This window comes from Manis pentadactyla, chromosome 5 (assembly GCF_030020395.1).
Source record: "Manis pentadactyla isolate mManPen7 chromosome 5, mManPen7.hap1, whole genome shotgun sequence".
In the NCBI taxonomy this organism is placed as follows: Eukaryota; Metazoa; Chordata; class Mammalia; order Pholidota; family Manidae; genus Manis; species Manis pentadactyla.
Window position 1 is genome coordinate 175,083,284 of NC_080023.1, and position 16,066 is coordinate 175,099,349.

Sequence of the window (16,066 nt, forward strand, 5' to 3'; positions counted from 1 at the left end):
AGCCGGCCCTGCCCCAGTCATGGAGCTCAGCCGCGGCGTTAGTGTCCTTCACCTGCCTGGTTCTAGAACCGGGCCTGACTCGTAGGTCTGTGGGATCCATCCACGGGGGAGCTGGGTAGGGTAGGGTCCTGGGGGACAAGTGCACCCAACACTGAGCCTGAGGGGGCACCGGAGGGGGTTGGAGTTGTCAAGGGACCCGCGCCAGGGCCCCAGCCTGCTGCCCCCTCCATCACTTGGGGAGCTCGGGAGGCCTGCCACTGCCCTGAGGCTGCGCGTTGTACCTCACGCAGATGTGGAGAAACAATTTTCGTTAATTAACTGCTAATGCCTCCCAGGTGACAGAGATGCCCCTGGAACTTAGCACCGCTGTGTTTCAGAGGCTAGAGGGATCTGCTAATGTGTTTGCACCTCTGGGAGTTCTCCCCAGTGTGGGAAGGAGGTTCCGCAGAGAGACACTGAGAGAATTCACAGGCTGGGGGAGGAGCAAGGGGGACGTACCCCCAGCCCTCCCTTCACTCTGTGGGCACACACGTGTGGGTGCCCACTCTTGTGGATGAATGTACACATATCCACATATGCATGAGCCCACATTCACACCCACCCTCGAGTGTGTGGGGGCCACTCTGCCCAGGAGGACACACACCCATCTCATGCCCACTCGGATCCCCAGGCACACGGTCGGTGACACATCCCTGCCCTCTGCTCTTGAGGTGGTTGATACACGATTCCTTCACTGAATTCCCCACCTGCAGTTTCTGCTCTTGGGTTGCAAGTTGCAGCCTTCACGAGCCCTCTCTGAAAGCCTTTCAGACTGCTGGAGCTTGCTGCGACCCAGCCTCGGGGGGCTTTGCACCCCTGATCACAGCAGCCCCCTGAGGAGTCGATTGCTCAGACTAAGGTGTCTGTCCTGGCTGAGCACTTGAATATTTGGTAAATGAACAAATCAGAGCTTCTGTGTGAAGATCCCCAGAGGCTTCTGCTGAATTTTGAATCAAGTTCAAGTCCCAGGCTCTGGCCCCTGCCCTCCTCCCCAGCCGCCTCAGTGGCCCTTGACCTCTCTCTTCCTGTCTGGGACCCTCCTGCCTGCCCCAGCCCCATCGACCCATCTGTGGCCCTGTTTGCAGTCAGCCCCCCACCCCCTGGCACACTGAGCAGACCCTGCGTCACCCCTACCCATGTCTGTAAAGACCTTGAGCATATGGGTTCCCACCTCTCACGTGCCCAGCCTGTTGCAGGCACTGGAGATTCAGCTGTAAACCAACTTTCAAAGACCCTTCCCGAACATCGGGGTTGGGGAGAGGAGAGGCGAAGGCTGTGGACAGCAGGCTGACAAGTAATCACGGTGCCTGTGTCCCAAGCAAGGCAAAGGTGAGGGTGAGGATGCGGGGGTGGGGGGACACCCAGCCTCTGTTAGTAAGTGACAGAGCCAGGCTGTGATCCCCACATGCCCGGTTCCAGCACCTATATTCTTAACTACACCATACTGGTTTCCGTAAGATGCCACAAATGTTAATGCATAGTAATGATGATAAAATGGGGCAGGGGGACGGGGGCGGAGATAAAGTGGGCAGGCGACTGGAAGCAGATCTCGGAGAGCTATAGAGGCTTGGTGATTAATTTGCATTTGGTCCTAAATGAGAACAGAAGCCCCTGGAACTTAGCACCGCTGTGTTTGAGAGGCTAGAGGGATTTGCTAACATGTTTGCATCTCCAGGAAGCCATAGGGAGTAAGCAGGAAAGTGATGGGATTAGTTACATTTGTAAGAGGTTATGGGGAGGCTGATTAGAAGGGCTGTGTGGGCCTCTGGGGTGGAGACGCTCTTGGCCTGGGCCAGGGTCACAGTGACACAGGTGGCAAATGGAGGGATGCAAGGTCTGATTTATTCTATGTGCTGCTCCTTTTTGCTTTGGCTGCTGGGAGGCTCAGAGCTTCATTGTGCCTTCCTCGGGTGCCCATGTGGTGTCTCTAACCCCTAGAGGTTATGGGCCTGTCCTGGCACCCCTTCCTGTGGATTTCTTGAGACACTCATTTTATCTTGTTGGGTACGTGTGTTTCTGAAAGATGCCACCCATTCTTTGTGGAACGAGGGGAGGTGTGAACAGAGCAATGACATGCGTCATTGTCCCCACGCACATCTCTGGGAAGCTTCGTCTCCATCTTCAAGCCAGTCTGCAGGCCTGGGAGGCCTGGGCAGTTGTTTTCCCTTTAGGATGGCCAGCTTCCTGGGGTCACGTGGCACTGGCAGTCCTGTGCCCATCTGGCGCCTGTGGGCGGATGAGGGAAAGGCTAGGGTAGCAGCGGCCTCTGGGACAGAAGGGCATCTGCATCCTGCCCGCCTGGTCTGTGGAGCTGGGGAGACGGTGGCAGGAGGGCCCTGTGACAGCCCTGGGGCTGCCTGGCTTGCCTGCTCCCTCGCCTGCACTTCCTGGTGGGTGCTGGGGTTCCAGCTGGAAGCAAGCTGGAGAAGTCCCTGCGTTAGGGCCTTACTGGTTTGTAGAACCTGCTGGGAGAAGTTCTCACACAGTCACTCCTGGGCTTGGCTTCACCCGGGGCTGCCTTGTGAACTGCCCATGGCTGCAGCCCCAGCCCCAGTTAAGGCTCAGGTACTGGGCTGGAGCAAGGCCCTGCTTGGCTGGGACGGTCCTGGTCTGTGCCTCTGGTTGGTGCCCCATCCACTGGTGTCCTGTTCTGGGTGATGAATTTATACAGTCTGGAAGCAGCGCAGAGATAGCAGAGGGGTCTCTGGAGTCGGGCCGACCGGGGTCCTGGCGCTGCCACAGTCAGCAGAACGGCTCACTGCTCCGAGCCTCAGTACACTCATCTCTAAAATGGATACAATGACAGTCTCCACAGCATAGATTTACTGTGGAGGTGAGCCGGGCCCAGAGGAAGCAGCAATTAACTGTCACGATAATTATTGTATTCCTTATGTATTGTAAATTATCATGAAAATTTCTACCAGAGATGAATGCTACCATCTGCTAGCATGGTATATTAATCAGAGTGGCTATACAGTCTTAAAACATAGATAATATTATTTTACATGGATTGTAACATACTGTTAATAAATTGTGTATTATATATGTTTACTGATGGCTCCAGACTTCGCATCCTCCCTGTGGCCACAGTGAATCTTCCTCCCCACCCTAGGTATCAGGGACGTATATTACCTTAATTTTACAGTTGCTGAGGCTCAAAGGGCCTAGGTGGCTTGCCCAGGGGCCTTGGGCTACTGACAGTTACAGCCCATTGGAAGCCCAACCCTGGGGAGCTGCAGTGCTGCCAGCCGGGGCTGCTCCCCACTGGGGCACCCATCACATGGGGCCCTGGGCTGGGCTGGGTAGTGAGCAGCCCATCACAGACCCCTCTGTGGGCCTCCTTCTGCCAAGAACCCTGGTATTCTGTCAACTCCAGCCCTGCTTTTCTGGCATCTGTGGGTCTCTCTGGGGCTTCTTGACTCGGTATAGACTCGGGCTCCCAGCCCCTTCTCACTGGCAGCAGCAGGTGAATTAACCCCTTAAGGGGGGATTTGAACGTGTGCTGACTGCAGGGAGGCCTCAGGGACTGGGTGGTGGGTGTCCCAGTTGGGGTCCAAGCGCACTTGCCAGCAGCCGTATTGGGGAACGCTGGCGGGTCTGTGACCTTCCACCCAAGTGACTTCGGGAGGTTAAGACTGAGGGGCTGTAGGGGTTCCAGGTCCTTGGCACTTAGAAAAAAATGCCCCTTCCCTGTCCCAGGAAGGATTTGGGGCAACTTAGGCATGTTTTCTCAGTCCTGTCTTGGAGATGGCTTGAAGCCTAGTCTAAGCTGTGCCTGTTGCTGGGGTCTGGGGCGAGCTGATGCTGGTCTGCTCCACACAGTTCTCCAACATCACCATTCTGTTAGTTGCATTTTGTTTTCTATTCTAACTAATCTCCTTTCTTAAAAAATAATACACATCCTGCACTACAAAATGGCCCATGGTATCATGCACTTCTCCCTCTCACCCAGGCTCCCAGTGCCACATGTACCATTTCTTGAGGGTCCCACAGACATTTTCTCTGCATATCCCAGCATGGGCATGGATGTGACCCCTTTTCACACACTGGGGCAGACCCTGTGTGATTTTGCATGCTGATATTTTTTAACTGAGCAGTTTACCTTGGCTAGGTTTCCCATCTGCACACACTGGTGTGCTTTATTTATTTCTGCCTCTGTACACGGGTCATTGAGGAGGAGGCCGATGACTTAGCCAGCGCCCTGTCGATGGGTGTGTAGTTTGTACCCCACACAGTCTCTTGCATGGCAAGGGCAGTGCCATGAGCTTCCTTGGATGCCTGTCATGCACCCCACAGAATATACAAAATGGCCTAGTTTTCTGAACGAGGAAGTGCCCCAAAGGAGAGCTGCTTCCCTTTGTCCATTCATGGACTTGCCCAGTCTGCAGCTGTTCCCTGAGGGGCACGGCCAGCTCTGCTGGGGCCCAAGACAGAGAGCGGAGCTGAGCGGGAGGGTAGGTACCCAGAGGCCTGTGTGCTGCCAGGATGAGTAGCTTCAGGAGTGTAGGGCAGGGGACAGAACCTCCACTGGGATGGAGAAGGTCGAGGCTCCTGCAGGAGGCCAGGCTTAGCTGAGTAGCTGAAGTTTATGAGGCAAAGTGGTAGCCAGGAGGGCGAACAGCACCCTCTTAAAGGGCATAGCATGAGCAAAGGTCCTGGGGTGGGAGACGCCTCATCAGGGAATCTGGTAAGTGTTCAAATAGCCATGGCCGAAGGCAAAGTCGGGTGGGGGCTTCCTGTGGCTGGGTGCTGCAAGGGGGATGAGCGCACAGAAGGGAGACAGCACAAACTTGCGAGCTGACGTGTGCACCCAACTGGATGGGCCCCAGGGTCTCCGTTGCTCTGACCATCCTCTTGAGCTCCAGGCCTTGGAGAATCACTGGTGGCTCCTCCGGGTGAGGGGAGTCACCTCGGGTCCCCCAGGAGGCCTGTGGGATGGGCGATCACCGGAGCTCTCCCTGGGTTTTCCTCTTCCAGATGAGATGGACCAAACCCCGCCCGCGCGCTCCGAGCATCTGGTCTCAGGGATTCGCACTCCCCCCGTGAGGAGGAACGGCAAGCTGGCCACCCTGGGCAGGATCTTCAAACCCTGGAAATGGAGGAAAAAGAAGAACGAGAAACTGAAGCAGACAACGTCGGGTGAGCACAGGGAGGGTAGACCTGGTGTCCTGGTCACTGTGCTTTCCTGTTGCCACTGCGGGCTTCCCAGGCTCCACAGGGAGGGGCAGGCTGTGCTCCAGGTCAGCTCCACCACTGGCCCTTCCAGGTCCCACCTGGCTGGGGCAGATCAGCACCTGGCACGCCGGTAACCCACTCAGTGCCCAGGCCTGAGGGCACATAAGGCAGTGGGAACGCGTCAGAAACGCAGAACCCAGTCAGCGCGGGCAGGCCTGCTAATGAGCTCTCCTTGACGACCACGCTCAGGTCACAAGCACACAGCCCTCCCGCACCTGGAGCCCACGGCGGCAGCACTGGGGCCAGGGCCCCTCCCCAGAGACTCAAGTTCAGGGGTCTGGGTCCCACCGCTGTGCCTAAGTGCCCCCTGGGTGATTCAGAGGGCCTTGGCCCACAGTTTGGCCAACTGCCTTGGTACCTGGAGGCCTGTCTTCTTCCCGGAAGCCAGAGCCAGCCGCCCCGGCTCCTGTGCACTTCCTGAAGGGGCCTCCTGGAAGCGCTCCTGTCCAGTGCCCTCCCACCAAAGGATCCAGAAGCTTCCCTCACTCACCTCCAGCTGCATCCTTACACCCTTCCGGCCCCAGTTCTGTGGGAATTCAGGTCAGGAGACTGAGCTCCTGCCCCCTTGAATCCATGCTACGAGCTGCACGCATGTCACTGAACCATGGGATACATGGGGTGACAGCACGTCTGGCCATAATAGCCAGTAGCAACCAGCTAAATCCTCAAAACCACCCCTCTAGGCTGGTGCTCTTCCTGTGACCCTGCCCATCTCAGGGACAGGAAATGGGCTCAGAGAGGGTGAGCCTCTCCCAGGATCAAACAGCCAGCTGGGGTTTGAGCCCTGGCCGCCTGGCTCAGGTCTGGCTCCTGGACGACAGGGTGTCCTTGCTGCCCTGAGAAGCAAACCCAGGGGAGACGGTATCTCAGCTCCCAGGGGCCCCGCCACCGAGCCCCGTGCCTCTCAGCTTCGGCTGGAAACAGTCAGGGAGGGAGCCACTCCGATTGCATCGGTCCCAGGCCCTGGGGACTGGCCTGGTGAATGCCTGTCCCAGACTGCTGTCTCTGACGAAGCCCGGGCTCTCCATTCTCCCAGCCTTGGAGCAGCACGGAGTCCAGGGCTCTGAAGAGGGTAGAGGTGAAGTCAGTGGGGCTACTCATGGCAGCCGAGGGCCCCCCACTCACTCTCTTTACGTCTTACTAAGTAATGTTTGACTCCCAAGAAGTTGATTGACAGATTCTCCTTGTCAAGAAGGAAAGCAGAGCAAAACACCATTATTCAGTGAGTCTGGAGGACCCTGTGTGCCGGGCACAGGGTGGACAGAGGACTCAGGCCCTGCTCACTCGGAGCGTCCTGCTGAATGGAGGGCAGGGCCGTGGGCAGGGAGCAAGGGCACATGTAGGCGAGGGGTCACGACCCAGGCACCCCCCCAGGGGGCCGAGCAGGTGCGGGGAGGATGCGGGTTGCTTTGGGTCGGGTGGTCTGAGAAGACCCAGGTGAGAAGGCAGCGCTGAGCTGAGCTATAACTGGCCCCGTTGAGAAAAGCAGGGGAAAGGATGGCAGCAGTGGGGGCAGCGCATGTGGGTTAGGGGGCACACCTGTGCATCAGTGACAGGCTGAGGCAGCCAGAGCAGGGTGACCTCTGTGGCCCCGGGGGCACCCTGACACTCTGTGCGCCATGGGACTGGCAGGCTGAGCTGCCTACTCTGAGGGCTCCGCACTCCTGGGCCCCCCGGGTAAGTTCATCAGATGCTGTGTGGCTCCTTTAGGGGCATTGAGGGTTAATACCTGCAGTATCCCCACTTTTAGGCAGGTTATCCCCACATTTGGGCCCTTTATCAAGCATTTGGAAATCCAGGGAACAGGACTGCATTTTGTTTATTTATTTCAAACCATTCTTTTCCCCTCAAAATGTCATTTATTACAGCATATCAAATCCCGAATTTCACAGTCATCACTGGTTATCATGAGGTGAAATAAAAATAAAGCTGATTTAAAGAGGAAAACAAAGCAAGTGGTGGTTTGGGCTCTCAAAACCTGGCGGTTCGGGAGGCGGCCCCTGTGCCTGCCCTGGGGGGTGGCGCGGGCAGTGGCCTGGGGACAGCAGGCATGGGGGCGGGCCAGGCCCATGGGCACCACCCAGCGCCAGTCACTGGCTGGACCCCTCCATTCTTCAGGCCTTTGCCCGCATCCTGCTCATTCCTGATCTTTAGGCTGAACGGCAGCCTCTCTCCCTGAACCTCCCGGGGTCAAAGTTCAATTGATCAGTTTTATCCATATTTCTGGCACCTTGAAATTGGATTGGAAATTGGACTACAGAAAGGAAAGTATGTTCCCTTTGCCCAAAAATGTCTTCTGGATACATGTGGGTTTTCTCTGTTCATCCTAAAGTGCTCAGTGCAACTACCCTCAGGGCAGCCCGCCCGGATGTTCCAGGCTAGCCCAGCTCCCCAGAACCCCTTCCCCAGGGCCCTCTGGTTCTAGATCATTCCAGTCATCTATTTGTAGATGTTTCTTCTCCAAAGCGCTGGCCGACAGGCAGAGGCCGTGCCTTTTCTTGCTCCCCTGTGCTTGGCACGTGGCAGGTGCTCCATAAATGCTCATTGGTTTTAATCAGTTGACTCACCTTGTCATCACCGTCTGTTCCCTGCGAGAGCCCACACTGCGTGAAGGGCACCGAGTTGGTTCTGCTCCTCAGTAACTCCTCAGCACTAGCTTAGTGCTTGGCACATAGTAGGTGCTCAGTTAATATTTGTGAATACATGAAATAACTTTGTCATTATTCCCCGTTTGTTCTCAGCCACTAGGGGTGGGCTGACTGTTTTGTTCTCCAGCACAGCCTGCCTCTCGTGAGAGGGACCCTGGGCCCTTTACAGTCCAGGCTTAATAGCTGGAACTTTGTCTACATCTTTGAAAGAAAGGGACTGAGGAATTACATGGGTTTGTATTTGGAAGCTGGGCTCTACTGCAGGCAAATGGGCTTCTGGACCATTGGAGAAAAGCAGCAGATAGTCATGCAGAGTGAGCCCCTGCCCCTGTGGGGGGAGGCGGGGAGGCTGAGGGGGGAGCTGCTGGAGTATTTGGCTCTGGGATGGAGTGGGAAGGGCTCCTCTGCTCACGGGGGTCAGTGGGCGGTGGGGGGGTGCTTGGCTGCCCCCCCCCACCTCGTTTGTGTGGTGAATCCTTCCTGGAGGACCGTCTGGCAGGGCAGGTGTGCCGGCCGATGAGCAGACGTGAAGAGCAGTCAGGCGTGTTCAGCAAGGGCTGCACACCCCCCGCAAAGTGCCGGGGTCCTGGGGCAGAGACAGGGTGCTGCTGGGCTGGGAAGTGAAGGAGCAATTTGGCAGAGGGTCAAAGGGGCAGGGGGAGCTAGTTTAGAGGGTGGTATACGAGGTGCTGCTTTTCAGATGAATCACGGGAATTGCCACCTTCCACAGTCCGGTTGGCATGCTTCTCTTTGGTGCTTGTGCCCCGAGCTGGGTGGGTGGCTTAGTGAGACAGCTTGGGGTTCCTGAGCAACACCCGCCCTCCCTGCAGCCAACTGCTGCCTCGCCTCCCCCATGACTGGAGGCCGTGGGCTGGGGTGGGGTCGCGCGGAGCCTTTGTGGGGACTCACCTGGACGCTTGTGTTGTGCAGCGCTGGAGAAGAAGATGGCCGGCAGGCAAGGCCGGGAGGAGCTCATCAAGAAGGGTCTGCTGGAGATGATGGAACAGGGTAAGTGGGCTCACCACCCTGGGCGGGCGGCTCACACGGGCCCGGGAACCACCAAGGGCAGATGGGATGTCGGGGGAGTCTGTGCCCAGGTCTGGACCAGAGTGAGGCCTCGTGGTTGGAGAAATTCCCCAAGTCAGGGCCCGCGGGTGAGTTCCGGCCACGTGGTCCTGGGGCCCGGGGCTGAGAGCAGCTCCTCCCTGGGGACAGTGGGTGCTCCCAGCCCGAGCTGGGCGTGGATCAGGCCGCTGGGTAGGCCTGATGCTCCAAGGGCTACAGTGGCTTTTGTCTTTTCCACAGTCACCCCTGAGTCCTTGATCTGGGCAGGGCGGTTTTTGCCTCCGTGGCCACCTACTGCCACCACCACCATTTAACTTTTGACTGGGGACCGGGCACAGTGTGGCCACCCCTTCGTCTTCCCAGCGTCCTCCAGAACCAGGCATGGCCCTTACCCCAAGTTTGCAGATGACAAATCTGAGGGTCTCGGAAGTAGCTGCTCTGGGTCACAAGGCTGTAGGGCTGAGGTGCTGTTTGCACCCTGGTCTGCAGGTCTAATCCCACGGGCATCTGTGGGTCCGTCTTCGTTTGCTTCTTTGAGAAATGCTGGTTGCTGGCACAGTTAATCCCCAGAGTCCTTGCGTTCCCCTGTGTTCCGCTGTCGGTGATCACGAGGCATGGAGCCCTGCGTCAGACCCCCTCGTGCTTCCTGGTTCTCTGAGGTCTTGCACTGTGGGGCGGGGGCTTCACAGACCCTCGCTGCCACTTGGAAGTCTCCGCAGCTGAACCAAGTTCCTGCCTTCTGATCCGAGGAAGCTAGCCTCGTACAACCAATTCTCGGAGGACGTGTGAATATCCGGAATTTCTATTTCCCTTTCAGCCTTAAGATATTGCTCATGTCTCTGTGATTCGGCCTAGGTGCCAGGAATTAGGGGAGCCGCTCACAACATCTGGCCTGTCAGCTCACAGACCCAGTGTGGTCGGAGCCTTTGTCTTCACTGCTGATTTTTCAATTCAAAGAGTGAAGTATTTTGATGATGCTATATTCATGGGAAACCTACACAGGAAACTGCTTAATACTATTAGTCCAATTTTACGTGTAAAAGGGACGCTTGGTGTCAGGTCTACGCTCTATCCTGGTTCTGGGATGTGGACGGCTGTCATTCTGAGGCTGAAAGTCTGGACTACTTTGTTTCAGATGGGATACACAGCTCCCAACTCAGGCATTTTGAATAGATGACCGACAAGCCTTACTTTGGATCTTGGGGAAGGGGAAGGGGAAGGGAAAATAAAAACTGTTTTTAAGGTCCGTTTATCATCTATTATAAAAAAATGTTTTGCCAAGGAATGAGCAAAGACAAGGGTTTGATTCCCATCAAAAACAAAGGAAAGGGTGAATAATTGAAGGGGAAATTTCCAGAAGTCAGTTTGCCTTTCCTAAACTCTGAATCTTTGCAAGACGATTTTGTCTGATGGAGGTGGGCTGTATGGAACAGGGGGTGGGCGGGACTGGCCCCTAGGGGGTAGTGTGCCAGCCTCTGTTTGGTCCTTGTAGCGCAGCGCTGTTTCTCTTGCTCAGGGATTATGGGCCAGGAACTGGGGGGCCTGAAACAGTCATTTTCCTCAGGAGTGGAAAATATACTTGTTAATTGGTGCCACAGAATTTCATTGAGCACAAGCTATGTGCCTGGGTCTGTGTAGTGGCTGAAGATGCAGGTGAGCTATTGCATTGTCTCAAAACTCACAGCCGGGCAGGTAACAAACCTTAGATGGTCTCATACATAACTAGAAAATCACAGCTGAGAGGATCCTGGGGAAGAAAAGGCTCTTGGCACCCGCACAACCTGACCAGGGCCTGAGCTGGTCAGCGTTAGGGAGGTGGTGGCAGTGGGGTCCAGCGGCGGCAGGGGCAGAGCTGGCTGGTTCTGGTAGCTCAGCACCTTGGGACCACCTGGGGCGCTCTAGGGGCGGGGCCAGGCACCCCTACTTTATAAACCATCACAGGTGCCTCCAACTCGCTGCTAAGGCTGGGAAGCCATACAGGGCGTGGGGAAGTGTCTCCCAGCCCCAGAAGCAGTGAGTGCGAGCTCAAGGCGCCCCCCCTCCTCCCTCCTCCCCAACGGGAAGGGAGTCAGGGGATTCGACTTCCCAGGAAGAGGCTGGGGCTCCAAGCACGTCCAGGGCGAATGGGTCTGGGGCAAAACGCAGGTGTTGCTGGAGGGCGTATTAAACCTGCCCAGGGTAACGGGGTGCCTCTGCGAAGGGCCCTGGGGTCAGGGAGAGGAGGGCCGGGATGTGCGTTTCAGCGCCGACTGGGGGGCTGGAATGCTTCCCTGTGACATTACCTCTAAGGCACGCAGTGGTGCTAGCGCGCCTACAGTGCTTGGCATCACGCCCGCCGAGTGCATGCGTCCTTGCACTGTTTCCGACATGCACTTCCTTAGAAAATGTCTTCTCGCTGGGGTGAAGTCGAGCCCCAGGTCAGGCCCTGTCCGCGCCAGTTTGTCCCGGTGTTGGGATAACTAGGGCTCCTGCTGTGTTGAGGCGCCCCTCCAGCGCAGGGCTGTCCTGGGGCCCCGGCGCCCAGCAGGGGTGGAGTAAGCAGTGAGGCTGCCCTCGCCGGTTGTAAGCGCGGTGCATGGCTTCCCCGGGAGGTCTGGGCTCGCGTAAGGCACCACCCCCAGCTGCCACCACGTGCTCCCAGCCAGGGACCGCTCTGCAGCCGGCGGCGCCCCCCTGTGGCCAGCCCCGCTGAGCCTGCAGCTGCGCTGCAAGCAGGACTTCACACCCAGCAGGCACCCGGGAGGTTGAGGGGGTGACAGTGACAGAGGAGCCCAGAAGCTCCCATGGGCTCCGGCCAGGCATCTCCGGGGCTGCCCAGAACACTTAGCAGCCCCAGAACTTGAACTTGAGCTTTTATGGCCAAGACAAACCTGGGAGGCCCTCTGCCGCGCACACGTGCAGCCCAGCCCCAGCCCCAGTCACGGGGGAGTTTGCGCACAAAGCAGTCAGCAGAGTGACGGAGGAGAGCCTACAGCCCCTGGGAGGTGAGCCTGTGTCCAAGGCGGGGCGTGCCCTCCCCTCTCCCCCGGGTGTGTGTCACGATACTATTAACAGGTGTGTTTTACGACCCACCCTGGCGCCCCCTCCCCTCACTCCGGAAGTCTGGTAAGCAAAGTGCTGGAACCTGCACAGGACCCGTGTGCTGTTATGAGACCAGTACTGCATGTGGGGGCCCGGGGAAGCTGACCCCTAGCCTCTTTCTGTCCTCGCTGCTCTGCCATCCTCCCTGGATACCCCCGTGACGCGCAAGGGCTGCCAGCCTCCCGGCCCCTCCACCGGGCGCCCGAGTCAGGACAGGAGCCTGCGCACTCCTCTGCCCCAGACGTTGTATGTGCCCCGGAGTGACTTTCCTCCACCTTCCTGCATGTGTCCACCTGGCATTTTCTTGAGTGATGTGTAAGGGGCCTCATGGCCGTCACTGGACACAGGAAGGGAATGGCTGCTTCCCTGGCGCCTTGCTCAGCGACCTGAGAGACACGAGGTTTCTTTCCTCAGGGTAATTGGGCAGGACAAGTGCCGGTTGTGGCCGGAACGCCGGGGGCAGCGTGCAGTGCCTGCGTGTGTGTGTGCGCGCACAGGGGTGTGTCCAGAGTGCGCGTCCCCTCCCTGGGCTGCTCTGTACTGCACAGGTGTTCGGCCGCAGGCTGCCCTCTGCCGCCCTGGGAGGGGAAGGGCCTGGGTGGCCGGGAGGGCCTGCTGTGCCGTGGAGGAGCAGGGCACGGGCCGCCCACAGCGCCCCCTCCTCCCCCGCCCCAACCCACGTTTCTTAGCAACAGGGCTATTTTGGGAAGTGTAACTTTTCATTGAAAATGATTAGGAGCTTGAGCTCCAAGCACACAGCCCAGAAAAGTCCTCACGTCCCCTGAGCTGCAGAAGCAGGTGGAGGAGATCTAGGAAGGCCTGGTGGGGGCAGAGCCTCTGTGGGTCCCTGCCGGAGAGCTGGGGGCCTTCCCGTCGGCGCTCGAACCGTTTATTGCTGTGGATGACGGAGGGGTCACTGTTGTTAACAGTGACAGTCACCAGCACCAACGGCCTGCCCCTTCTACACTCGGTGTCCACACCTGTAGACGGAGGGTCACAGCCTCACTGACGCTGTGTGGCGTTCAGTTGCCGTGTCTCTGGCAGACTGTGTCCCCCTCCCCCCTGCAGATGCTGGCTGCCATCTCCATCCTCTTGTCAACAAGGACCAAGTAAGCTGGTGGCAGAGACTGTCACAGCTGTGTGTCAAGTGTGAGTAAACCAGTCATGAGAGATGGTCCAAAAAACTACAGTTTGGAGTTTGTGACATGTAGTCTCACCCACGGGTGAGTTCCCTTGGCTCTTGCCCGGGTCCTTTCCTACGTCAGGGGTTCATTGGCAAATAGCTGCAGGTCAGATGTGGCCCAGGCCTGATTTTTTTTTTTTTTTTTTTTGTAGATAATTATTTTTTATTGAAGGGTAGTTGACACACAGTATTACATTAGTTTCATGTGTACAACACAGTGATTCAACATATATATACATGATAATTCTAGGTACCAGCTATCACCATACCAAGTTGTTACAATATTTTGACTGTATTCCTTATGCTATACATTACATCCCGGTTACTTATTTATTTTACAATTGGAAGTGTGTATTTTTTTTTTTTTTTTGTGAGGGCATCTCTCATATTTATTGATCAAATGGTTGTTAACAACAATAAAATTCTGTATAGGGGAGTCAGTGCTCAATGCACAATCATTAATCCACACCAAGCCTAATTTTTGTCAGTCTCCAATCTTCTGAAGCATAACGAACAAGTTCTTACATGGAGAACAAAGTCTTACATAGTGAATAAGTTACATAGTGAACAGTACAAGGGCAGTCATCACAGAAACTTTCGGTTTTGCTCATGCATTATGAACTATAAACAGTCAGTTCAAATATGAATACTCATTTGGTTTTTATACTTGATTTATATGTGGATACCACATTTCTCTCTTTCTTATTATTATTTTTAATAAAATGCTGAAGTGGTAGGTAGATACAAGATAAAGGTAGAAAACATAGTTTAGTGTTGTAAGAGAGCAAATGTAGATGATCAGGTGTGTGCCTGTAGACTATGTGTTAATCCAAGCTAGACCAGGGCAATAAAACATCCACGTATGCAGAAGATTTCTCTCAGAACAGGGGGGGTGAGGTTCTAAGCCTCACCTCTGTTGATCCCCAATTTCTCACCTGATGGCCCCCCTGCGACTGTGCCTGTCTTAGGTTGTTCCTCCCTTGAGGAATCTTACCCGTCTCTGGCTAACCAGTCATCTTCCGGGGCCATACAGGGAAATGTAGAGTTGGTAAGTGAGAGAGAAGCCTTATTGTTTGAAAAGGTTAGCTTTTTATTTCTTTGCATATTTATGCCCTGTAGCTTCTATGCCCAGCATTTGTCTTGAGGTATCTTTACCACTTGGAAGAATTATGATACTTGGTAAATTTGATATGAGGCACAAATTCTATTTGAGGGTTGTAATTAGGAAGGAAGAAGAAAAGCTATAGAAGTAGCAGGCGGAAGAAAACATGGGAAGATTGATTATTTCTTTGACATATCTTCTTGTAGAGTAACTTCAGCATGTATAGGTTTTGAACTACTAATTAAATTGCACACACACATTAACATAATAGGAGTATAGTTACATAACCAAAGCATACCTGTAATTACCATCCATCTCCAGTGAAACCAAGAAAACCAGTTAGGCACCTTAGGCATTTGTGAAAACTTATCTATGATATGGTGGATATTGTCCAACTGAACTTGAACAGTCTGAGAGAATTCAGACAAATTAACACAACCCATTCCTGGGGACTGTTCACATCCCATATGTTCTTTTAACAGTAAATAGTCTGTGGTTGTAAGATTTTGGAGCGCTACAATTTGCACTTCTCCTAATTCTTGGTTGAGTTCCAACAGTATAGATCCAGTCAAATTTGTTGTTTTACTGTATGCACAGGCCAGCTTAGATATCTCCTTCATTCCCATGGCAAGTCCAGGAGCTGGTGGGATGAGTGCATCTACAGCTGTAGCAGTGCGTGGATCTTTGTTGGGGTTTTTTGATGATCATCTTCTGGCATGACTCTTCCAGAGAGTGCTGATGTTGGAAGTTCTCTTTCATATCGTATCTTAGTTCATTTTCGGGGTAGCCCAATTAGGCTTTGATCTTCTGTATAAATGCAAACAGACCCTTTGCCTACATTTTTTTTTTTTTTTTTTTTTTTTTTTTTAGATAATTATTTTTTATTGAAGGGTAGTTGACACACAGTATTACATTACATTAGTTTCAGGTGTACAACACAGTGATTCAACATTTATATACATGATAATTCTAAGTACCAGCTATCACCATACCAAGTTGTTACAATATTTTGACTATATTCCTTATGCTATACATTACATCCCGGTTGCTTATTTATTTTACAATTGGAAGTGTGTACTTTTTCTTGGTTGTTGTTGTTAGGGCATCTCTCATTTTTATTGATCAAATGGTTGTTAACAACAATAAAATTCTGTATAGGGGAGTCAATGCTCAATGCACAATCATTAATCCACCCCAAGCCTAATTTTCGTCAGTCTCCAATCTTCTGAAGCATAACGAACAAGTTCTTACATGGAGAACAAATTCTTACATAATGAATAAGTTACATGGTGAACAGTACAAGGGCAGTCATCACAGAAACTTTTGGTTTTGCTCATGCATTATGAACTATAAACAGTCAGTTCAAATATGAATACACATTTGATTTTTATACTTGATTTATATGTGGATACCACATTTCTCTCTTTATTATTTTTAATAAGATGCTGAAGTGGTAGGTAGATACAACATAAAGGTAGAAAACATAGTTTAGTGTTGTAAGAGAGCAAATGTATATGATCAGGTGTGTGCCTGTAGACTATGTGTTAATCCAAGCTAGACAAGGGCAATAAAACATCCACATATGCAGAAGATTTCTCTCAGAACAGGGGGGGTGAGGTTCTAAGCCTCACCTCTGTTGATCCCCAATTTCTCACCTGATGACCCCCCAGCGACTGTGCCTGTCTTAGGTTGTTCCTCCCTTGAGGAATCTTA

General features: G+C 54.0%; 1 protein-coding gene across 2 annotated transcripts in view; it reads left to right on the plus strand.

Moving 5' to 3' along the window:
* The window catches only part of PHACTR3 (phosphatase and actin regulator 3), a 205,860-nt gene that overhangs the window by 117,027 nt on the left and 72,767 nt on the right, over positions 1-16,066 (plus strand). For both annotated transcript variants that reach the window (XM_036901853.2, XM_036901852.2), the window contains exons 2-3: positions 5,017-5,178; positions 8,853-8,930. In XM_036901853.2, coding sequence (XP_036757748.2) covers positions 5,017-5,178; positions 8,853-8,930 — 240 coding nt within the window. The remainder of the gene's footprint in view (positions 1-5,016; positions 5,179-8,852; positions 8,931-16,066) is intronic.